General features: G+C 40.3%; 1 protein-coding gene across 1 annotated transcript; it reads right to left on the bottom strand.

The window, feature by feature from the left end:
* LOC138064038 (membrane-associated transporter protein-like) lies at nucleotides 1-24,322 on the bottom strand. The gene is made up of 8 exons (XM_068924667.1): nucleotides 23,300-24,322; nucleotides 22,327-23,191; nucleotides 21,000-21,176; nucleotides 18,314-18,636; nucleotides 14,221-14,364; nucleotides 12,951-13,074; nucleotides 11,799-12,004; nucleotides 1-8,671 (listed from the first exon to the last, which is right to left on the bottom strand). The coding sequence occupies exons 2-8, from the start codon at nucleotides 22,763-22,765 to the stop codon at nucleotides 8,447-8,449; spliced, it is 1,638 nt and encodes a 545-aa protein (XP_068780768.1). The 5' UTR covers nucleotides 22,766-23,191; nucleotides 23,300-24,322; the 3' UTR covers nucleotides 1-8,446.
* Nucleotides 24,323-24,490: the final 168 nt, after the last annotated feature.

The following is a 24,490-nucleotide window of genomic DNA, read 5'->3' as shown; positions in this document are numbered from 1 at the left end:
AGTAGGACCAGCCTGTGCGTTCCATGCCTGGGGCCATCTCCCTGCAGGTGCACACCTACCTGGCAGAGGGTCTTCCCAACTCCAGCTTTGAGGTTACCTGTAAAGAACAACAAATCCTAGGGAGTGGCAGGGAGTTTCCTAAGTAATTAATACAACACTCTCCAAAAATACTCCTGTCTCCTCCAAGTGTTCAGGTTTTCATTTGTAACCATCAACTTTTCACAGACTGTAATAAACACTGCTGAAGGATTGAAAACAATATTTAGAGTTCTTAGGGGATTTTCGTGACCTGCCTTGTTCTATTGGGGAATCCTCGGGGGTGCTAGTAGAGAGGTCCAAATTGCGAAGGAAGAGCAGGAACCCAACGGTGCAGACTGACCTCTAGTGACAACCCAGAGGAACCTTTACAGCTGCAATATTCTGATTAGGCACTGGCTTCACTTTGGGTGCCTAAGGCCTTTTAAATAGCTACCTCCAAATAACTAACCAAACTCTTAATGTGATAACAACCTCCAACTACATTTCCAGATTGTCCTTTGAAATACCTCTTCTGTGGAGGAATTATATGACCTTCTCTTTTAATTATTTTGGCACTCGCTTTAGCAGGAAAGAAATCCAGTACCCTTCATTCCCTTTCACTGCTTTCTACTTTGATTATTCAGTTGAGTGCCTATACAGAAAACTCTGATTTAATAGGTAGCCATAAGCTTGAACAGGGATATATATGGGTGCAGTTCAGTTCAAGGATGCTAGATTGGAAGCTTGGCTCTGCAATTTCTAGTAAGAGTTATTTCTCTTGTGCTTCAGAAGAGAATTCTGACTAATCCATTTGGAGGGGGCTATTGAAAATATCTTTTTATTACGATTATTCAGTTACAAGAGTCTCTTCTAGTAACATTTCTCTGCATCAGTCAGTGCAGTAGCTATTGAGACAAGGTCTCCAGGAAAAGGTTGCACAGTCAGTTAACTCATTCCTTTGCCAAAGTGTAGTTGGTAACATGCCTTAAACATGTTCCCTAATTGTAAGGAGTTGTTTTCCTTACAGTAGGCTCTTTCTGATCCATATGCATTTTCATATCTATGCAGGTTTCTCAGCCTATGTTCATGAGTTGCCTCAGAGTCATTTCCAAAAGTTAAACTATAAAACACAGACTCTTACAGGTTGCCAGAGCAAATAGGGCAAAACACCAGCTGGAGATAGAAACCATTTATTTAGTTGTGTAAGTTTTTCTGGAGCCTTGACCTATTTGCGTAGGGAGCGCTAATAGAAAGTTAAGGTGACCCACTGCAGGCTACTCACTGTGGGAAATAACAAAATAAAGGTAGCTCACTCAAATATCCCTTACAAATCCATTTCTAGTGACAATGAGGTACTATTTCTCCATGAGAGCCTGTGTCATTCCTTGCACAGTCCCACTGAATCAATACATTCATTGCACAATGATTGAACAGCACATTAGCTATTCAATACTGACTTCTAGTTTTGTTGTTCAATTAACCTTTCCATGCTCTTGTTTCAAAACCACATCAAATCTCATGCTGGATAAAACTGAAGTCTTGTGGGAGAAGGACTTTTCTCTATATTTGTGAACAAGGATCTGATCAGCTCAGATGAGAAACCTGAAAATCAAATACCTTCAATTTTCCTTTCAGGCTAAATCCTAAAGCTGAGAAGTTGCTAACAATTTATAGTTACCAAGCTAGCCCAGGGTTAACATGATGAGAAAAATCATGTCAGACTAAGCTGATAGCCTTTTACGATGAGATGGCTGGCTTGGTGGATGAGGGGAGAGCAGTGGATGGTGTTTATCTCAACTTTAGTAAGACTTCTGACACTGTCTCCCGTAACATCCTCATTGATCAACTAATAAAGTATGGGCTAGATAAGTGGACAGTGAGGTGGATTAAAAACTGGCTGAACTGCTGGTCTCAGAGGGCTATGATCAGCAGCATGAAGTTCAGCTGGAGGCCACTGACCAGCCATGTGTCCCAGGGGTCAACCCTGGGGCCAGTAGTGTTTAACAGTACTTTGTTAATGACCTGGACAGTGGGACAGAGTGCAGCCTCACCAAGTTTGCAGGTGATGCAAAATTGGGAGGAGTACCTGATACACCAGAGGGTTGTGCTGCCATTCAGAGGGAACTTAATAGGGTGGAGAAACGGGCCAACAGGAATCTCATGACGTTCAACAAAGGGAAATGCAAAGTCCTGCACCCAGGAATAGCCCCATGCATCAATACAGGCTGGGGGCCAACTGGCTGGAAAGTAGCTTTGCAGAAAAGGATCTGCAGGTCCTGGTGGACACTAAGTTGACCATGAGCCAGCAATGTGCCCTTGTGGCCAAGAAGGCCAATGGTATCCTGGGGTGTGTTAAGGAAGAGCATTGCCAGCAGGCTGAGCAGGCTTCCCCTCTACTTAGCCCTGGTGAGGTCACATCTGAAGTGCTGGGTCCAGTGCTGATACGGACCTACTAGAACAAGTCCAGCAAAGGACCACAATTATGATTAAGGGACTGGAGCATCTGACAAACAAGGTGAGGCTGAAAGATCTGGGGCTGTTCAGCCTGGAGAGGAGAAGGCTTGGGGGGAACCTCATCAATGTCTATAAATACCTGATGGGAAGGAGTAAAGAAGACAGAGCCAGACTCTTCTCAGTGGTGCCTAGTGACACCACTGATGGGAGGCAATGGGCACCACTTGAAACGCAGGAAATTTCATCTGAACGTATAAAAAACCACTTTTTTACTGTGAGGGTAGCTGAACATTGGAACAGGTTGCCCAGAGAGGTTGCGGAGCCTCTATTCTTGGAGATATTCAAAAGCCATCTGGATAGGGTCCTGGGCAACCTGCTGTAGTCAACCCTGGTCTGAGCTGGGAAGCTGGACTAGACGATCGCCAGAGGTCCCTTCCAACCCCAACTATTCTGTGATTCTGTGATTCCATTGACGGCAAATAAAATTCCATGAATATATCTTTATTCCAGTACAAGAGAGATGGCATATGTCTGCATTGTTTGACATTTATTCTGAAAAACCTCCAAAAATTTTAGTTTTTCTCTTCAAATCATCTTCTATTATATTTATGGTCATAAACACTTAAATTTGAAAACTATTTTACTGCTTTTTACCCTTCCTTGTGCCTCATCATAAGGCATTTCCTACTAAACTCCCCTCCTGTATTTACAGGCAAATTCAGTGATGCATATGGGGTAGAGAGCTACCAATGAGTTCTTGAACTGAAGGGGACAGGGATCCCACAGCTCTCAGGACATACTTGCTGTACTGAATAATTGCTGAACCTGTACAGCTGATCATTAATAATGACAAAAAGAAAAATCTAGTTTGAATTTCAGATTTGGGATTATATTTTCAGGGATGTAGAATAAAATCTTGCATTTTGAGCACACTTGATATAAAGTCATTCCAAATCAAATATTACAAAAGGAATTTATAAGCACATGATTCAGAACAGGAACACTGTTTGATAAGGTGCTGTCTCTCTCAGAGATAAATATAGATTTAATAACTCTTTTGTTGTAAAGTTTTGCAATGCTATGTCAGTCTAGTAGTATTTGGGAAATAATTCTTAAAGGTCTAGCTATTGGGATTAAGTGTTACAATCTCAGCATTTATTTAAAAAATCTTGCATATTTTTTAATGCAAAATTAAAAGAAAACATATTGCAAGGTAGTACTTCTTATATTAAAAGGTTTCAGATCAGAACATTGAAACGGAAAGCAAACCATCTGGGATATGTTTGCACTTGCATGGCACTCTGCCTATCACGGACTTCAGGCTAGCGCTCTCAGCCTTTAAAAAAAGGCATCACTGCCATCAGCTTCTCCTTTCTCTCATGTCACTACGTAGACCCCAAGCTCTTGTTATTTTCCCCTTTTCCTCTCAGCACTAATGGACAGAGGGACCTGAAAACAGAGGTGCTCAAGAAGTTGATGCCACCTCCTCTCCTCACTACCACTGGTCCTGCCTCCCGATGCACCTTACCTGTTGGGAGCCAAAGCAACAAAAATTCCTGCGCAGAACAAATGAGGGGCAGCTGCACCACAGGTTTGTATCTCCACTTTAGCTGCGATCCACTTTGCGTGGCTGCCACTAGTGCCAAAGGCTTTGGAGGCCAGATGCCAGCAGGGTCTTCGGTGGACTCCAACGGCCGCATTACAGACAGCAACATCTCCATCGGCATCGTGTAGCTGCGTTAGAGGTAACTGCAAGCAAACCTGGACTTGTTGTTTAGATACAGACCATGAGAGGAACTGAACTGCAACACAGCATCATTATAAGGAAACGTCAAAGTAAGGTGAGAGAGGGACAGTACTCACGTTAGAAAGTCATCAAAAAGGCAGCTACGAGGCTCTGGATAAGTGTTATAATGTCATTGAACACTGGGGGGCAAACAAGCACCTGGCCTTTAGGGAAGAAATTACTTGATCCTTGCTAACAGAGAGACCTCATTCCCTCTCTCCCTTCAACTACAGTCTTAGTCTTAGACAACTATCCCTTCAAAAAGCTGCCCTTTTTTTTTTTTTTTTTTTTTTTTTTTTAGAAAAGGCAACATATATCTGTTTAAAAGTGACAGGCAGAATCTGCTTTTCTCAGGCAATCAAGAGTAGAGAGCACTGAACTTTTATTTTCCTTCTTCCGTAAGTCGTTACACAGAGCACACACAAGGCAATACTCTAGTTTGATGTCTCTGCAGGATGTGAAAGCATTATCATTAATACACAGGTAAAATATTAATATACAGGGAGGTAATAAATTAATTTTCAAAAGAGAACATTACAGAAATACAATATACCCTGCATAACTAAACAAGCAACGTATGAAATTGAGCACACTGTGGAAGGTACCAGAATTAAGAAGAGTTTTTGACAGTTTAGTCTTGACAAGTGGCCCCAAGTGTTCGCTGCTTAAATGAACAAAGCAGCAGCAGCTAGGAAATGAGAAATGAATGCTGGAAACTTAGAGGGAGATTGTTTATTTTGTAGATATATTCTTTTATGACCTTATGATGACAAACATTATTTGAAGAAATTTTACTGCAAATACTTCCAACTCTCTTCCTCCATGGAGCAAGCCATCTACAGTTCAGAAATATCAAATGCTGTCATTGGCACATCTCTTAGTTACACCGCTTTCTCCCTATCTTTTGACATGTTGCAGGGAATCGTAATGATTTGCAGGCACTAATGCTATAACTGAGAGTTCTGCCAAGGCAAGAGACATTTATGATTCATCTTGACTAATGTAGCTTTATCCTGAAGAAAGTGTCTCCCACAAACCATTTGAGTTGCTTGTTTTCAAGGAAGTTAAAGAAACCTAATGAGATCACTGAGAGAGATGGAATGAAAATTGGAAAAAAAAAACCAACCGTGACATTACTAATACGGCAAGTACTTTAAACAAGAGAACAAAAACTTCCTTGAATCTTTTACTTAAATGACAGGCCAGTTTGTTAGAGGGGAAGAAATTGATATGCGTTCCTAAGAAAAAAGAAAGTGTCAGGAAGGCAAGACAGCTGACTTGTTTCTTGCTTTGTTTCCTCCAGCTATTACTAGCTCTGTTAAAATGGGCGGGAGGGGGCCCTGATAATACCAAAATGTCTCCTCTTTTTCAGCTAAATGTATCCATTTGCCTAAATGCACCACCGATCTTCTATATATATGAAAGCAAAACTAGATGAGGAAGATCAGTGTCCTTCTAACTTTGACACTCACATCATCTTAATAAAAGCTCACAATAAGTGCAATAACTGATCATACTGATAATTTGATCCAAAGTCTAAACCCATTAACTTAGTACAGAAAAGAAAGAACTTTTTAAATTAGTAGAACTGCAGTGTAGTTCTTCAATGCTTATAACACATCTCTAGTGCTGTTTACTGTGAAATATTTACTTTCTCTTTTCTCAGGAATTAGTAACATTTTAAATAGCTTTCAGTGGCATACGAAATATATTTTTGGCCTCAGAATGAGCACCATCATAATTCTTGTTTTAAACTCTTTTTTTAAAATTGTGCTTACTTTTCTGGCTGTTTGCTATTTTTGAGAACGACCCATTAAGCTGGGCCTCATTTTGAAGTCTTAGAAACAAATATAGATAGCTTTTATAGGGAGATTTCCAAAGAAAAATGTAATCCATTCTGATCCTTATTCTATAGTGTGCAATTAATTTTAAAAGGAAGGATCATGAGAAAGATGACAAACTGATCCCTTGAAACAGCCTCCTCTGAACAGATTTCTAAATAGAACCATTGATATTTGATGCTTGCATCTCCCTTTTCTTTGCAGGTTCACACTTCTTGTCATGTTGCTACAGATCTACAGTGAGTCCACAGGTCTGGATCAATGCCAGCTTTCTCTGTGTGTAACAGAAGAGAGAGAATGCAGACCATCCAAATTTTCATGCTTTGATGGCATTAAACCTTAAAGAAAGTATTGACAAAGAGATAGGTAAACATTTCAAGGTTCCATTCCACAGCTTCACATTGGCATCAGAGTTTTACCCTTAGTTATCCTACAGTCCCCTTAAAAATTCCTCCTCCTGCAAGATATTTCTGAGCTACAGTAAGTTAGTGAGTTAATGATGGCAATATTTGAATCAAGATGATCGTCCTGCATTTTTTGGCCTTCTCCTATGCGTCCCAGTTGAGGCCCTTGTGCTCCAGGCCATCCCAGCATCTACAAAGTGGTTTGAGCACAGTCCAGGGTCTCACTCTTGCAAGCTTTTCACTTCTAGAGGTATGACAGGAGAGGAATTAACAAAAAGCCACAAAATGAAAGAAGCCATACAACATGCCTCTTTCACAGGGAAGGAGGAAGGAGCTGTGGAGAAAGGTAAGGTCTGCCGTGCACTGAGCCCTGTTTTGGGCATACAGAGAGACACAATCATCAACACGGAAACGTAGCTGAGGCTTCCATGGGCTTGTTATAACGAATAAGAGTTTACTCTAAGGGAGATATGTTTTTCCCTGCGAATAAATGACTCACCATACTCTTCAAAAACAAAAGAGGATGAAGTTGGTGCACCTGTGCAGAGACATCCTCATGCTCAAATTAACCATTTATATGTATAGTCGTATGTTCACACAGGGCTACTCTAGTGTCTGATCAACTCGACAGTGAGGAGGACTAAACGGCCTTGATTATACATGTGCAACATTTAGGGAAACATATCTGGCAACAATCTTTCTCTGTGTCACTGTTCATTAATAATACTGTATTAGCAGATGACTGCATGTGGCTTAGCACATAACACAGTAAATGGATTTGAAAATCTCCAGGAGAGAGGATGCACAGCATAAATATAGCATTTCACTTTCACAAACACAGGACCTTTGAAACTCTGGCAATATTATAAAAATAAGAATGAAGCTCCATACTCACTTAAATAAAAATAATTTGACTTCAGGATTTACTGTACTGGTTAGAGGTACATCTGTACAACAATTCATGATAGTGCTTTGCAGAGTGGAATTAATCTACAATATTCTGCAGAGACCAAAAAACATTTTACATAAAGCTAGAGACATGCAGGAATATAGAGAAAATAGAGATACTACATTAATTAAGGTAAATACTGTAATATCCAATATGAAAATTTGAGTGGCTTACAACCATTCACAAAATTCTTCTTCTGGTCTAGATTATACTTTTAATTGAGGTATTGAGGTCGAGTGGCTAGACTTTTTAAGAATGAAGAAACTGCAGCTGTGGACTTCCTGTGGACTGATTGTTTAGGTACCTAAACATGGATTTGCAGAGTATCTTTAGGCAGACTTTTATGACAAGCTCAGCTGGCATTTTCATTTCATTTCTATGTAAGCAGCAGAATATAGTATAAAAGAACTACTTTACTGTAAAGGGTTATGCTTTTAAGCAGTAGCCTTCAAACCTTTTTAAATTCCAATCACCTTTCATACCCAAATCTGCTTCTGATGGTAGCTGGAAGGTAACTGATCCCATTTAACAATACTGCTAATCATAACATCACAGCACTATGGCCTCTGACATTTGAACCTCTTCTCGCAGCTTTTGTCTACCAAAAAGAATAGCCCCATCTTAAAAGATATTTTGAAAATAAGATAAGCAACAGCTTTCATCTTAACTCTGTCCACTTTTATTACTTCTTCAATTTACCACATACTTCATTTATTAACTTCAGGATACCATGGGCATACAAGCCTTAATGTGTAATAGTGCGTTAATACACTGGGCTCAGTATGAAGGAATAAAGCAGTCAAAATAAAGAAGCTTTCAATTTGAGGCATTAGGCTGCCAGCTTTGCTAGGAGTCTCCACTTTGTGGATAAGAAATGCTCTGGAATTGCAACCATTCCAAGGAAGTAAAAGAAGAGGACATGCCAGCAATCTCAGTGTGGTAACAGCACCAGTGCTACTGACCCAGAAAGAAAATGCTCCCCTGTGATGATGTTCTACCCCACATATCGAACACAAAAAGCAACAAAGCAACAGCCAATCAGTGCCACAGTAGATGCTGAAATCACAGTGACCGCACTGCCAGCAACACTAACCAAGAGCCCAAGGCCCACGCCAAGAATGATCTGGGCCAGCTGGACCATGCAGGTGAGAGCAGCACAGTCAATACCCTTTCCTCGCCCGAGCTCTCTGGCTTGGTCTCCATCCTGCAGCTTCAGGTTCTGCAAATAAACACAAAACACAACCCAGTGAAATAAGAACGCTGCTAACTGGCAGCTCTCAGCCAGTGCTTGCAGGCAGCACTCCTGTCACGACCCCCAGATGCAGCAAACAGGTCAATAGGTCCCTGTTTCCCATCTTGGTTTTTCTGCCAGTCCCTCAGAGGTTATATTCAGAGCCTTTACAAGTGATAATGAGCTTTCCAAGTTCCCCTCAAATTGTCCCATTTCTCTCACCAACCATGTTTCCCTCTGTCCTTTCTCTCAGGGGAAGGAAAGAAACTTGGTGAGAAAAATGTGGCTTTTTCTTGAAGTTCAGGTCTATTTGTGCTCTGACACAGGGAGCGAGTTTCACAGTACAGAATACCATGTTAAGAATACTTTAGCTCCAACTCTCACATGCTTAAAGGAGAGCCCCAAGGGATGTTAGGATAAGAAGAGCCCATACACGCACATCCCACACACAAACAGATCTGAATTGCTTGTCATGGAGCGCTGCGCTCTGAAGTCATGCTTCAAAGCTCAAAAAAACAGTTCATTACTAACATCTTAACATAATGCTGAAAAAAATATTTGAAAGCAAAGCCCTGAGCAGGAGTCTACATTACAGAAATCCATGATCAACTAGCGACTAGATCAACAACTATTCAAGTGATATACGTAGCAGAGCAACAGGCTTTATTTATAGTATATGAGCATCTCCTCCAGGAAAGAATTATTCTGGTTTAGTTTCGAAATTATTTGATAGTTTACATATTTATAGCTCTTCTTGCACAGGTTGTTGAATGTGTTGCAAGAGACAGAACTTCCGTGCTGTGTGGTAGGTGAGCTGCTGTCTCCTGGTATCCAAATGCTCCTGATCATTAGGATGCTTTTTGCTTTTCCCAAGACCTCATTACATTGCATTTGAGTTGTTATGCACAAAGTTCAAAAGTACTACAGAAAAACAGTCTCTTCCAAATCCAGTACACAAAACTGAATTTGGATCCTAGGGAACAGCAGCACACAAAGGAACTGAGAGGCCAGTATTTTAAAACCCAGCACATGATTTTGGTAGAATGTATACTGGTGGAAAATACTCTTTGTCTACTCTTTGTTTGGGAATAATATGGTCTAACAACGTCGTTTCATCTGAGGTATTTCAAACTTTAAATGCACTTTTTTTTTTTTAATTATAACTATTTTGCTGGGCTCTGCCCAGTGTCCCCATGTGCCTGTAGTTCTAAGCGCAATCGTATGAATGTGCAAATGAATGCAATCTTGCACCTGGTGTTTCCCCTTTATTTTTTCTATCTTGGATATTATAGAAGGTTTGGGATGAACCTAATTTTGTTAATATCAGATCTAACACAGAACTATATATCATTTAACATCTGGCATAGTACCATACCTCAAATCTTACTTGGAAGAGAGCTAATTGTTTCTTCTTTGAAGATATTAGCCTATTAAAGTCCATGTACACTTCACTTCAGCATATTTTATTTCACTGCTGTCTTGGAACAGCTCTGAATCAGAGCTAGACTACGATTTGGCCTTTACTTCCTCTCTCTAAGATGACTGACCCAAGGTTCAGACTGATCTCACCCTAAACTGGGCTCAGTCCCTGTGCTTTGTTAAATCTTTTTAAAATCCTTCATCATGATTGTTCTCTGTTGGAAGGAACAGAGAAATAACTGAAGAATTAGGAATCAATTCTATGAAATATTTTATTACCTTGAAACATCCTAAAACTCAGGAGAATAATTAAAGAGCTTTCTCCTTCACCATTCCAATGACGATGCTTAGAAGTTGTACAGAACAGCAGGATGTATTCTCAAGAATTTAATCTAGCCCTGTGCTAGGCTCAGCTATATATTTTTTTTAATGTTTTGACTGTTCAGCATTTCCTTTATTAATTTCTTCCAATATCACTGGATATAATGATAACTTTTCCTAAATCTTCAAATTCTCCTTCTTTTCAGCTCTCTCACAAACTAAGAGACTTGAGACAACTTTTCCAGTGAAGAACTCAACACTTTACATGACATGAAGATCCTGTTGTGCTTAGTAACATGACATAAGGAACGCAGGTTCTTCCAGATTTTCGTTGGAAGCAGGATTTCATGCTGAGGAGGACCAAAAACCAACTCCAGACGTTAGAGAGATAACGAGAACATGGAACGGCTTCAACAAAGGGAACAAACATGTCTGAAAAGGGGTAAATACTTATTTTGAGGCATGAGGCTACAGGAAAGAAACCTCCCTCAGCTTGGGTAGGAGAAAAGGCCTTGATGGTCCCCTCATGCCCTAGGCTGGGGCAGTCCTTATACCTTCCTCTACAGTATGTCACTAGAGGCAGAGGAACAAACCACAGAACTGAGACAACCAAATACTCTGTTCCAACCAGGTACATTTTCTTAAAATATGGCCGTTCTAGTATAAGAAAGTACTATATTCTTGTAGGCATCTGATTTGATACTAAACTACATAAAATTGTTTGTACTTGAATTGTGTTCTTTTATTAGCAAACAGTTTTTGTAACACTTCGCAGTCAACTAAAATTTCCGTCATCCTTTACAGTGTGGTTATTAACTCCAGGGACTCAGAAGTCAAGCCCTCAGCTGATATGAACAGGTTAAGCCTCCCTGAAGTAACCCGAGTTTAGTGGCGTAATTCAATCTGAGCCCCAGCCCTCCCCTTTATTTTTAAAAGTAAATACATGCATGCACATGACTGTGTACAAAACAGTGGTGTGGTGGTTTTGATACCCAGGATGGCAGCACTTACAGCCCGAACTGGAGCCCTGTTGCCTGTGTACTGCCTGAACACATACTGGGATCAGCTGTTTCAGCTGTGATGATAAATAATTGTTTGTTTCAACACATGACTGAATTTGGAGAATTTGAAAAGGGACCTTAGCAAAAAAAAGTAGTATATAGCTACAACACAGCTTATAATGTTAGTATGGTTAATTAAAGCCCTGAAACTCTCTCTGTCAGAAACTTTCTGTTCATAGCATCTGTGTCACCATAAGTAGTTTGAAATTAATACTAAAAATCTCTCCTCCAGTTCTGTCCAATTTTTCTCCCCAAACAGAGTTAAACAGACCTTTCCAGATATAAATTTACCCTTTCTTAGGCCTTGAACTCACCTCTTCTTCCCTGTGATACTCTGCAATGAGGTGGAATGGCACTGTGTACAGTGTGCTGGACATGACACCGAAGAGGGAGCATAGAGCCAGAGTGGAGTAGACATTGGGAAACAAGCCAATTAATCCAGTACCTAAGCCAAAAAGCAGGTATCCAATGAAATAAAGTCCCTTTAGTCCTATGTATGGCAGAAGGGCTTTCTGCAGGTCTGAAAAAAAAAAAAAAAGGGAAAATGGTGATGAGACTTATAAGAGGTTTCCTTTTACAAGATACAATGAAGGGAAAAATCTTATTGATTTTGGCATGCGCTTCAAATTATTGTGGGTATGAACTTGCCGCAGAATACTTCTTCCTGACATTCCTCTCCCTGGGAATACTCTTATTCTAGCTTAAGCAAGTCCAGAGAAGAATTAGTTAAGAGGTATACTGTAAGAACTGCCCTTGCTAGCAACCCTGACAATTCACTGCTTGATTATAACACAAGCGTTTGACAATAACCTCTCACTGAGCTGAGAGGGGTGCTGCACAAATGCCTGTATTTAAGATCCAAAGGGGAAAAGATTTCCATCAGGCCTCTTTTAGATGCTGAATTCATCCCCCAAAATGCTACTAATTTGATTTTTTGGATAACAAGTAATTTTGGGTAAGAACTATGGTAAGAACTATGGTAAGATCTATCTGAGGAACTGGGCTAACCTTTTTACATGCGATTCTGCAGAGCAAGGTTCATGTTTTTGGCCAGAACTTCTACTGCATTGTGAAAGTTATTTTGTGAGGAAAGCAGACAGGAAGAAGCATTAGAGGGACCTTCTGAGAACCTACAGCTATGTGACTGCTACGTAAAGAGCAACTTAGAATGATGCTCATGGCATCCATTTTACTCCAGCATTTAACTTTAGGACAATTTTCAATGCTCAGGGTCAGTCCACATGTAGAGCAATGCCTTACTCCCAAAGTGATCCCACATCTTGAGGTCTGGTCAGAAATTGCTCACATGAAGAGACAGGTTTCTAACAACACTGAGAATGCAACATTTCAAAGTTTTAATGTGAAAAAACAGTTAATTGGGGATCACTCGGTTTCTTTGAAACAATTGCAAACACATTAAACACTGTTTCAAAGTACAGTGTTGGAGTAAATTGCTGGGTACTTACAAGAATAGAGTGATGAAGAAATTGCATTAATGCACAGTCCCCAACATCCAACTTCTACTCCTCTTTCATAGGCAAGGTAAAGCGTGGAGTTACGAGGCGCATAAGGACTTCCCTGGTATACAATCTGAAAGAGACCACAGAGATCACAGAAGGTAAAAATGTGCTGCATGTATATAATACCTCCTTATTAGGGGTACATGGGACCCCAACACAGGGTCTCATCCTCAGGCCATTCTTCTCACTCTACTCCTACTTTCTTGTCCTAGCCCCTCTCTCTCTCTCTCCTTTTTTTTTTTTTTAATCTGCAATTGCTTTCTTTTTTTTCTGTTTTCTCTTTCAAGCTTACCCACACACACTCATTTTTCCACCCAGTCTCTCTGAGAGTCATTTTCTTATGCAGTTCCTTACCCAGGCAAGCAATTTTTTTTCTTTAAAACATATACTGCAGAAAATAAAAACTCCCTCTCACCTAGAGAGAAAAAAAAAAAAGGCAAGGAAATATGGGATACTAGGTGGAAAGCACAGAAAAAAGGAACTGGCAGTGACAGGATTGGTGCTAGGACTCTGGAAGGAAGGAAGCAAAGGGGATCAAGTAAGGGAGCATCAGTGGGAAAAGGCATACAGTTTCACTGCCTGGGAACAGCCAGGAAGAGAGGACTTGAGTATTGTGAAGGCAAATCACTGGCAGAAGGGACTCATCCAGGGAAGGGTTTAAAGAGATATGGCAGGGAGAGTCAAAATAATCAAGGGAACAAGAGCCTTGGGCTACAGAGCCAAGTAGCCCACTGAGTGTAAAATGCTGCAGAGGCTCAGGCCAGTGAGGCTATCGTGCTTCTACCTTTGGATGAATGGCCTTGCATGGGCTGGGGGACAAAGAGGGCAGGGCGTAGCTCCAAAATGGGGGGGGGGGGAGGGTGGAGATCAAGCAACATCTGTGCTTCTTCAGTCAGGAAACCTGTCCATTTCTGAAGCCAGAGCAGAGAACAGATGTTTTTGGAACCACTCTGAGAGCTTCAATCTGAACAGTGAAATAGGTACAAATACCCTTACAAAAGCAGGAAGGTTTTCACCTGATACCCAAAAGAGTCCAGTTTAGAATGGGGGCTGGAGAGCAATCAGCTCCTGTACAAAACTCTTGCTTGGGCACTCCAGATATTACTGGCTCTACCACCACTGTCGTTTCTTCAAGTTTATAACACATTCCAATTTTTTTCCTGTGGAAAATGAAATGCTATGAGGAAAGAAAAGCAAAAGGCATTTATTCTTTTACCTGTCCCATAAAATCTGTGAAGAAGAGCATGTTGGACAGGAAAGCCATCCATCCAAAGAGGTGGCTCACGCACAGATTGCGATAGTGGGATGGCATGCTTAAAAGTGTCTTCAGGAGTGATTTAAGGGTCACCCGCCGCTGAGTCTGAAAACGAGTATTTTACAATTGTTAACAACAAACTATTTAACAATACTACTGTACTACTGCCCGGACGGCTAATAAAATAGCTGACAGCAAATGGAGAAGGCCTCATCATCTTTTAAATACCAAACTTCCTAAGTTTTCTATTTGTTTTTGCTAGAAAGGGTTGCTTGGTACTGAATGTCCTTCCATATATTTTCTATTTGTCAGAGCAATGCCTAATAAAGTCATCTGAAAGACTCACAGAGATTTTAGGAAAGCTGCGGTACATCACTAAGGATAAAAATACTTCCTGCTGTTACAAGCAATCAGTAGGATTCTTATTTACTTGTAGAATCAACTGAAAATTTTCTGCCAAAACAGATTCTCAGTAGAAAACTGGAGCGTCAAAAAAAAAAAAAAAAAAAAAAGAATTTCTTCATGAAGACAATCAGCTTTCCATTGAAAATTTGAAGTTACCATAGAAAAAAATTTCCTGAGAATTAAGAATACTGCAGTTCTGAGACCTGGCTCCCATTCCTTTTTATGTGTTAAGCTCCCTAGAAAGCATCACCTTTTCAGGTGCATCATTACCATGAGATCCACTACGTACCATCTACCCTGCCCCGTCAAGCACGGAGAGACTGATAGATCACAGGAGATGCAGCACCACCCAAAATCCTAGTGTCCAGAGAATGTGAGCCCCAGCACCTGAACACCTCGTCCCATGGGAGAAAGGGCTCGGCTCAAAATCAAATATTAGAGGTACTGGTTAATACAATTTCACTGATGGAAAAATTAAATTTCTTACTATCTTCAATACCCCACCTTATCTCCCTCCTCCTCAGCCTCAGCCCTGGACCCAAAGACTCTCTCCCAGTTTCTTTTCTAGTTACATTTATCATATCAGTTGTATGTTCAGTATGATGAGCTTGCATTTTTTAATATGGTAGGTGTGTTCACTGTCACACATTGGTGACATACAAGTCTTACCACTTTAAAGCTCCTGCATTTTAAAGCACCTCCTTTGCTTTTAAAGAAAGATTTTGTTGTTTTATCATTGAGTGATGGAACATTTCCAATTTTCTCTAGTAATGTTTGGTAGCAACAGTGTTAGGAGAGATGGTAAGGGGAGTTATACGGTCATTAGATACGGAAGAACCATAAAAGTTATGTTCATTACTGGAAAGCAGAATTTTACCTTAAATTTGCTGTAAGCTGATGATATTGTTTCCTGTCTTCGATGTTCTAGTTACTTTTCACAGTTCTGCTGTCCTTTGAACTAGGTTATGCTGCTAGCTGCTCTACGAATAACAACCATGTAAAAGGTTGGAAAAGACTTTGCTCCAGTAAGAGGTTTTTAATCCTTATAGGAATGCCAAAATGCAAGTTGCTGACTTTTACCTTGAGCTGCATATTGTCCAAATCCATCGGAATTTGTCTTGGCATCACTGTCACTTTTAACGGCATTTAAATAAGGCAAGCTTTCTATTATACTACAGTAACACAAAAAACCCCAACCAAAACACATTAACTCATCAGTCAAACCTAATTAACTCATTATTTCAAGGATAATTACTATTATTTGATCTAGCATATATAATTTGTTCAACTCTCCCACATTGTTCTTTAAAACAGCCTTTCCAATCAAGGTATTAACAAAGGGTCAGAGAGGGAACTAGAGAGAACACTACCGTAATTACAAATGATCAGTTGAGAACCAGCCAGAAATGGTTGTTTTCTATTCAGATATTTTAAAAAGTGGAAATGGAAACACAAATGTTTAATGCATATATTCAATACATACCAACACACAAATCCCACACTAATATTTCTAAACAAACAGCTGAAGGCTCTTAAATCGAGCTCAGGCCTCTGTTTCAGTGACTTACCCTCAATAGCCCAGAATACCCAGCCATTTTCTCTATAATCACTGTAACTCAAGGCCTAAGGAAGATTCATAGGGATACATGGGAATCAATATGACTTATGTTTTATGGCAGCAGGACCTGAGTAATTTGGCACTAAATTAAAGAAAAAAAGTTAGAATCACTTTGGATGCCTATTCCTACTGTAACAAGTCAAATCTCATTAAATAACTATGGGGACTATTAGCATGCAGGAGTATAGTCCTTAATTCAAAAGAAACAGGACCCTGAAGCCTGCAGCAAAAAAGAGAAAAAGAAAAGCAGAAAGCCAAATCATTTTTTCAAGGAAGCAATTATAGCAATGAATAAACTCAGAAAACATGCGCTACATGAGACAGACCATTTCTGCACTGAGAGAGTGTCTAGAATTTATCCAAGCCCAGGCACATCAAAGAAACATTAGATGAATCAAGGCACTCAGCCTCTGAAAGACTGTCTAGCTAACTACTTAGAAAGGAGGGCAATGGGACAAGCTGGAACCGAGCGGACAGCAGAGCTTTACACGGGGTGTCAGATGTTCCTGATTCAGTGGGAATAGCTCTTGCAAAGTAACAGATTACTCCGTTCCATAGTCTGCTTCCCTTGTTTTCACTGGATCTGCTTTCTCTTCCTAGTTTACCTTCCTTTCCTTTAGAGTCTCTGTTGGCCAAACAGTGCCACGGCATTCAGCACCTCTGGCAATCAGGAAGATGCTCAGAGTGAACAGTGCTGGCAAGGGCTGCTATCTGTTGTGGCTGGCCTAAGGTGAGGACACGGGGGAAGCGCTGCAGCGTGCTAGAGATATTCTGCTGACAAACTGTTGCTTTGCTGCCTGCCTCACATTGAATTTGCCTGCCTTTCTCATTAGGCGGTGTTCATCTTTTATTCCACCTGTGTGTACTACCTGGTGTAATAATATCATCGTTTTGGTCAGGAATACTAAGTGCTAGTAGAATGGAAATGATAAAGAGTAAAAGATAACAACTCTCTTTTATTTGTAGCTTAAACATGAGTTTAGGTTCCTAATTTTTGACCATCTGCACATCTCAATATTTTTCTAGCTGATTTCCCAAGACTTATTTCAGGGATACACATACATAATGCTAAGAGATCAAAAGTAAATTTAAAACAAGAGGCAACTGTTTTCTTATTTATTGTTATACTAGGAACCAAACGTATATTACAAGCCTTTGCTTACCTAGGACACCATGAAAGCGCAGCCAGGAATCCTAGCACTGCAAATCATCAACAAAACAGTAAACACCACTATCTGTTGCTAATGCTATTCTAGAAATGTAATCTCCAGGTATTTTTCAGGCAGATTCTCCTTTTCCTGGTTGCGTTGGACTGAAACAACACCTCACGAAAATATAGCAATGAATAAATGCCAGTGATGACTTGCAAGCGCTCACTACTCCCTCCCACTTGAAAGTTCTCCCAAAGACACAGCTACAACAACAGTTTAAAAGAAAACCAAAGCCCTGGAAGTGAGGTAGTGTTGTTGTAAAACTGAATAGCAGTTTTAACTGAATTAGCATTGCCAACAGGTACTTGCTGAAACGTTGAGTAGCAGTGTAACTGGAACATTTAACAGAGCAGAGAACATTTCATATATACTACATACGCTACGCTACACTACACAACACTACAGGTGTTGTTGACTTCAGCGAAAGCTACAAATTTATATCAAAGATTAATGGTATCTAGTTCTTGTCCACAGTATGTTGTGGATTCTATAGAGATTAAAGGACATATTATATCCTCTTGAGGAAATACACATGAGAAGAACATGAGGAGATTGATACAGAGCAGAAACTCCAATTTGGTTCTCCCTCATGCCTGCAAAATGTTCAAAGCCTAGTCTGTCTCTGTCCCTTCTTTGAAAGGGCTGTATAAATAATGAAATAGAGAGTAGGCCAAAGAGAGGCTGGCTCTGTATCTTGGTGGAGGACTTTTTCTCAGAAAGGGCTCCACTTCAAATAGTCAGCATTAGGTAATTAAAAAAGGGTAACTGATGGTCTCCAAGGATGAAATGATATGGGTTACAAAATCATCTCTGCACTTACCTCTGTATGTGATGGGCCAGAGGATTTCGCTGGTTGAGGTGCAGTCTTTATTTCAGTATATGGTGAATTTAAGTAACCGTTCTTGATTTTCTCTATGGAGTTATACTGACAGGGTTCATCCACTTCCAACAAGAACTTGGTCTCTTCAGTGTCATATCTGAGAGGGACTTCAGGGATACTGCACAAGTGTACAGTAAGGCAGATTAGGAAAACTAAGGCTGAGAAGAAGAACATCACCTGGAATTCCGATAACAACTGATGTCCCAGTAAGGTCTCACTCCAGTCCATAGCACCTGTCAGGTAACCCAGGGCTCCTCCCAAACCTACAGAGGCAGGGGGAAAAAAAAGAAAAAAAAAAGAAAAAAAAGAAAAAAAATTTACTGGCATTTATAAAATAAATGAACAATACACAATATGCTCAACACGTGATCTCCTCTAGAAATGACTGAATCATCACCCTTCAGATATCAGTATATGTGGGAAGAATCAAAAGAAATTAGAACACTGCACTAATCATACATGTGAACAGTTACCAAACACATCTTGAAAAACCACCCCAGCTCTGGCAGACAAAGCTTTCCATGAAATGGCTGAATATACAGCAACATGGGTCTCCATCCCTTTTCTAGCAAACATTCTCTGAGCCTGATTCAGAAACATTTCTCTGAGGTTTTCTTCTCTCTGAAGCAATGCCTAACACAAAACAAAACTTCATAGCAATTTGTTTTTAGTGCACCATGAATATAAAATACTCCACAGAACAGAATAAATAGAATTTTTGTATTGTATTAAGGCTATCTGTACTTTAGACCTTGTAAAACATATTTTATACAGCTGAATACAAACAGAAATACTGCCTCCATGTGAAATTTCCAAAAAGGAAATAAAATCAAAAGCATTTCTTTGTTTCATCACAATCCAAGTACCTCATCTCTAGAAAAAGAAAAAAAGAGCACATAGAAATGTGAATTTCCTTTTACTGATTTTCATCCTCTTGGGAAACAAATAAAAAACAAAATCAGAGTAAAAGTAAAATGAGAACACTATCTTGCCTCTTGAAGTTAATAAAATCAGAATTCAACTTTTTAATACAATTTTTTTTTGTTATTGGTGCACACACTGTTTCAGTAGCCCAGGAAAATGTGATTATGTACAGTATAGAGCTTTGGTACTGGAGGCAGCTTTGTACAGTCCTGACACCTTGTTAATCAGGTGGTTCTGCTGGATGTGGAAGTCAGCTAACATAGAAGAGTTTGAAGGAACTGCAATTATTTCTACTCTTCTGCCTAGGAGAACCGAGACAACGTATGGTAGAACCAGTCTGTCTAACAAAAAAGAAATGGAGGTAACAGGACCTTTGCCTGACCTAATAACCATGTGACTGTACTTTCATTCTGGCATTTCTGTATTTCTTTCCCTTTTGGGTCTCGTTATGGCCTTCCTTCACCATGTTCCACTCAATTTTAGAGAGACTATATCCTTGCTTGTTCTAATGAAAACCAACGAAGCTGGTAATACCTTCTTGAAGAACACCACCACTACATTTTTTTGCTCAGTGATGAATGTTTTATATTTGATATCTTCTTTATATACTCTTTTGATAAAAAGTAATGATATTGGAATGCACAGTCTGAGCATCGGACATTGGATATATGCAGTATTTCTTTTGCTTTTCTCAGTGATCTTAAGTCCTTAACTGCAAAATACCTGGATTCATGTTTGAACCTTAAAAATGATGAAGATAAATTGAAGAGCAAAATCTTGGGGAAATTTAGTCTAAAAAGAAGGAACTAAGCAGGAAGCTGAAACAACTCAGTATGTAAAACAAGCTAGAAAAGAGAGGCAAACGGAAAGATGCTTTCTGTGTCTACTCTGGATAGTACAAGGAGCAAAGAATCTAAGTTGTAGGGAATGGATATGAAGGTTAGATTTTAGGGAAAACTGTCGTAACAACAAGGCCAGTGAAGCGCCGGAATAGACTGCCTTATGGGGGCTGGAGAATCTCTATCATTGGAGGATTTTAAGAACAGGGAAAGTACCCATCAGGAAGGGTTTACATACAGATGATCTTGCACAAGGTGCTGGACCAAGTAACGGCAACATTTCAGAACACGTATAAGCGCAATCAAATGAAGCAAGAGGCTGGACTGAACTCCTCAATGTTGTTTTGTGGAAGTCATGAAGCTATGAATTTTACACAGGGCCTCTATCTCTGTACAAGAAACCAGCATATATTGAAGCACTGCTGATGAATGAAAACCAACTACACAGCTTTGTGCATCTCTTGCTCTGGGTCACATACTGAGTCAAAATGTTGTTTATTTTTAACCTTCTATGACAAGGAAACAAGTTGCATTCCTTAATTTTTGCTTCACCAAAAACTTACACGAAATCACAAGCTGAATAAACACTTTACCTTCTAAAACAATTAATTGCTCTTAATTTAACCATGGGTCTGCTGCTGTAAACATTTATGCCTGCAGCCGTATGCAGCAGAATCCCTGCAGCAACACTCACAAGCTGCTGTTCTTTGGAGCAGTGAAAACCCAGCAACAAAAGACTCGTGACTGAAGCGCAGGATCAGATGATCAGTTCATTCAAGATTAGAAACACAGTCAGAATAAAATCCATACAGTTGCCTTCCCCTTCCTCCAGAGGTAGGAAGGAAAAGAAACAATCTGAGTACCTGTAAGGAGGGCATGGTAATGCAGACCCTTCTCTTTTTCCTGGTGAGAGCAGACATCAAATAAATATGCCTTGATGGGGCCATCGATAAAGTCAGCTGCAAAATCAAAAAGCACCACTCCAAGCATGGTAGTGACTATTGCCCACGTCTGCTGCTTGTCTCTCTCAGTGATGAAAGCTACAATAAGAAAAAACAAACTCATTCTGACAACTTTCACCTCCCTTACAAGAATTTTTCTCTACACAACAGTGCCATGTTCTACAAAAATCACATTTTATCTTTCCTGGTACATCCAAATATAAAGACTTCTCAGCTACCTACGGGGGAGCAGTGACACAAGAGCTGGTTCCACCAGCACCAGCTGACATCCAAGAAGCAACACAGCTGAGTTTGTGCAGGGCTGAGCTGCGCTATGTTGACTTACTGCCTTGGGTCAGCACAAGCTCAGGGTACTCCGAGCTCCACAGTCAAGAGCATCCCTAACTTTTCCTTTTCTTTCCGTTACACCTGCATTGCAGGCTCTGGTAGCCTCAATCACATGTTTCATATCACTTTTTAATTTTATGTTGTTTGTCCCATCCTTCCATTATTTTAGATGATCACGAATTGACTATAGCATCTCTTTTTGGGCACACAGATACCAACATATACAACATGGATGATTCCCAGGAACAGAGGATAAATGAATCTATAAATTATAGACACACTCACCCCCCCACCGTCAAGTCACAATGACAACAACTTTCCATCAAGACTTTGAGAAAGTTGCATCTCAAACTGCATCTAGTACAACAGCATCTAGGGATGTCACTCCTATTTGATTTTGCACATTCTTATCACTACACAGTTTGCAGGGAGTTGCTTATTTCTATTATTTACGAACACAGCACGTTCCTGAGTCAAGTCAGTGCTGCAATAATTATAGTTACATATTTTGAATGTTAACACATCTCAAATATGGATTAATACATATTCAGTTTGGACGTGTACTGTATCATACAAGCAACATCTACTGTTAAATTTAATACGACACATTTTAGTTCTTAAAACCCTCTCTGAGTCCAAGCAGTGCTTTACTTTTATGAACTGGTGGGTGATCACATCAACATACAGTATACGGTAACCACATGCACAAATTACGGAACAGTCAGTACATAACAGGCAGTATCAAGACTGAACTGGCATAAAGATTGTACTGTTCCTCAGCTCCTCTGATGCAGCTAAAAAATGCAATACCCATTTTTAACAGGGAAAAATCAGAATCATTCTGATTCAGAAGGCTAGAATGAGTTTTTTTCTGTCAGCACAGCACATGCCCCTCACTCACCTGAGATCATCACGTCCCCATTGAGGTACAAAGCCATGCCTAACAGCATTATGATGCCCAGACCCAGAATGTAAGGTCGCCTCTTGCCCCAGCTAGAGGTGCAGTGATCACTGGCTGAACCTACCACGGGCTGCAGCACGAAGCCCAAGATAGGGCTGATGAGCCACACCAGGCTGTAGAGGTTCTTGGGCAGCCCTACAGTGAGCAGCACCGGCGTGACGAAGGCGGCCTCCACGGCGTAGCAGAACTCCCGGCCAAACATTGCCATGCTGTGCATGACCAGCCTTCCTGTCCCTTGCTTGCTTGGCTCCACTACTCCAGTCCTCACCGCAGACTGCGGCGCAGCCTCCTCCTCTTCCCTGGTGTTGTCCGCGTCGGCCTTGGCCACCTCAGAAGGGGGTGGAAGAGCCCCATGGAAACTCTCCTTTGTTAAGGTCATCGCTCTGGCTAAGTCCAGCACGCTGGCCAGCTGGTAGAGAAGTTAGTGCTGCCTGCTCTGGCTGACATGGAGCCCAGATCATATGCCAGGGGAAATCGGTCTGCGCTGGGGGAGGGACTCGCATACTTTCATGGCTCTGCGATCACAAGTTATGAAAGGAAGGGGGCAGGGAAGCATGTGTTAGCATTCGCAGATCTGCCCTCTTGGGCGTCTGCAAGGCTCTCAGCTACCCATGACTAAATAGTGATTGCTGAAATGGGAAACATGCAAATTCAGGGTACGTACACACCAGGTGGGTGAGGCGCAGGAGTAGCTGGACACAAGCTATTCTGCTCGTTTCTCTGAGATAACGATGATGCCCAGAATCTAAAGCCCTCCTCTGTCCGTTCAGCAAACGGCCTGAGCACCAGACAGTGTGCCGATTTCCTGTTAATCAGAAAGGATTAAAAAAAAGCAAAACAAAAAAAAAATCTAGAATCATATATTCAGCAAAAGAGTTCAATGCACTTTATGAAGATAAGTAAGTTAACTTACCTATTGCCCTAGAGTGTTAGTGACAGATAAAAAAGCTTGACAAAAGTCTGTCAAAAGGCAACTGGTGAATATTTATTTTGTGCTGGTTGTGTGCCATCCTCAATGCAACTGATTATTTGCTTCGTTTCTGAAAAAACAAAAGGGTGTCAGGATCACGTCATCTTTTGTAAACAGTCTTACCTGTCACTTTTAAAAAGCAGTATTTTTGGCAAGAAAATTGAAGGCTTTAACAGAAATCTGTAGTGACATACCAAAATCATACCTTTCAGGTCAGCCATTCGAGTAAGGCAGCTAATCCAATCTACGCTGAAGTTAACAGGAGTTTTAAAACCGGCCTCAGTGGTCGTAGGGTCAAAACCTAAAGGCACTGTAGATTACACCTCACCATGTTGATTGTTCTCTGATGCAATCAGATACATCTTGAGACAGAGAAAACTGTCATATTGCATTGGTATGTAACATTCAGTAACTCATTAGAGTAGTTATCAGCTAGAAATACCTTTTGCTAATTATTTATCTAATTTGTTAGGACCCACTAGATAATTCTAGCTCCCATGCAGGTGTTCAGGAGTAACATGTAAAAGGGTTTTTTTTTGTAGTAATAAGGCTGACACTTTGGTGTGACATAAGTCAAATATGTATATCTCAGCTTTGGAAGTTTTTGTAAGTAACTAATATTAAGCAAAGCAAACACTGTGAAATAAGAATTAAGCAAACCCTTTGTAACATAATTCCTGTCATATATGACTAAAGAAAACTGTATTAAGGCCACATAGTTATTGCTTTCTAAAAACATAATTATTTTTGAGTTGAAGGAACAAAGGCAGTTTAAAATAACTTAACTGTAAAGGAAAGGACAACCAGCATGGAATAACCCTTGTTTAAAACTTCTGCAGCTAAGCTTCCTTACCACTCCTCCAAAAAGAGGAGAAAGGATAAATTCTTGGCAGCTATTTTACAACAACAAATTTTACCCTGAAAAATGCAGTCAGGCTCTCAAATAGAACCATCATTAACAACTCTATAGCAGAGCATAAGGAAACAGCATTATTTGGACCACTGTTTTGGCATGACAATACAAATGAATCAGTATGATAGAGATAAAAAAACCCTTCAAATCTACAAACAACACAGTCACCCATTTATGAAGCATAAAACTGTATTTTATGAAAGGTATTGCCTTCAGGTAAT

This window comes from Struthio camelus, chromosome W, assembly GCF_040807025.1.
Source record: "Struthio camelus isolate bStrCam1 chromosome W, bStrCam1.hap1, whole genome shotgun sequence".
NCBI lineage: Eukaryota > Metazoa > Chordata > Aves > Struthioniformes > Struthionidae > Struthio > Struthio camelus.
This window is presented reverse-complemented; position numbering and strand designations above follow the sequence as displayed.

Bases quoted from the DNA above. Each gene is read 5' to 3' on its own strand.
- LOC138064038 (XM_068924667.1), bottom strand. From the start codon at position 22,765: ATGACCTTAACAAAGGAGAGTTTCCATGGGGCTCTTCCACCCCCTTCT. The intron at 14,365-18,313 runs GTAAGTGCAGAG...ACTCGTTTTCAG, and splicing joins CTGGCCCATCACATACAGAG to ACTCAGCGGCGGGTGACCCT. The intron at 8,672-11,798 runs GTGAGTTCAAGG...GTTTATTTGCAG, and splicing joins AGTATCACAGGGAAGAAGAG to AACCTGAAGCTGCAGGATGG.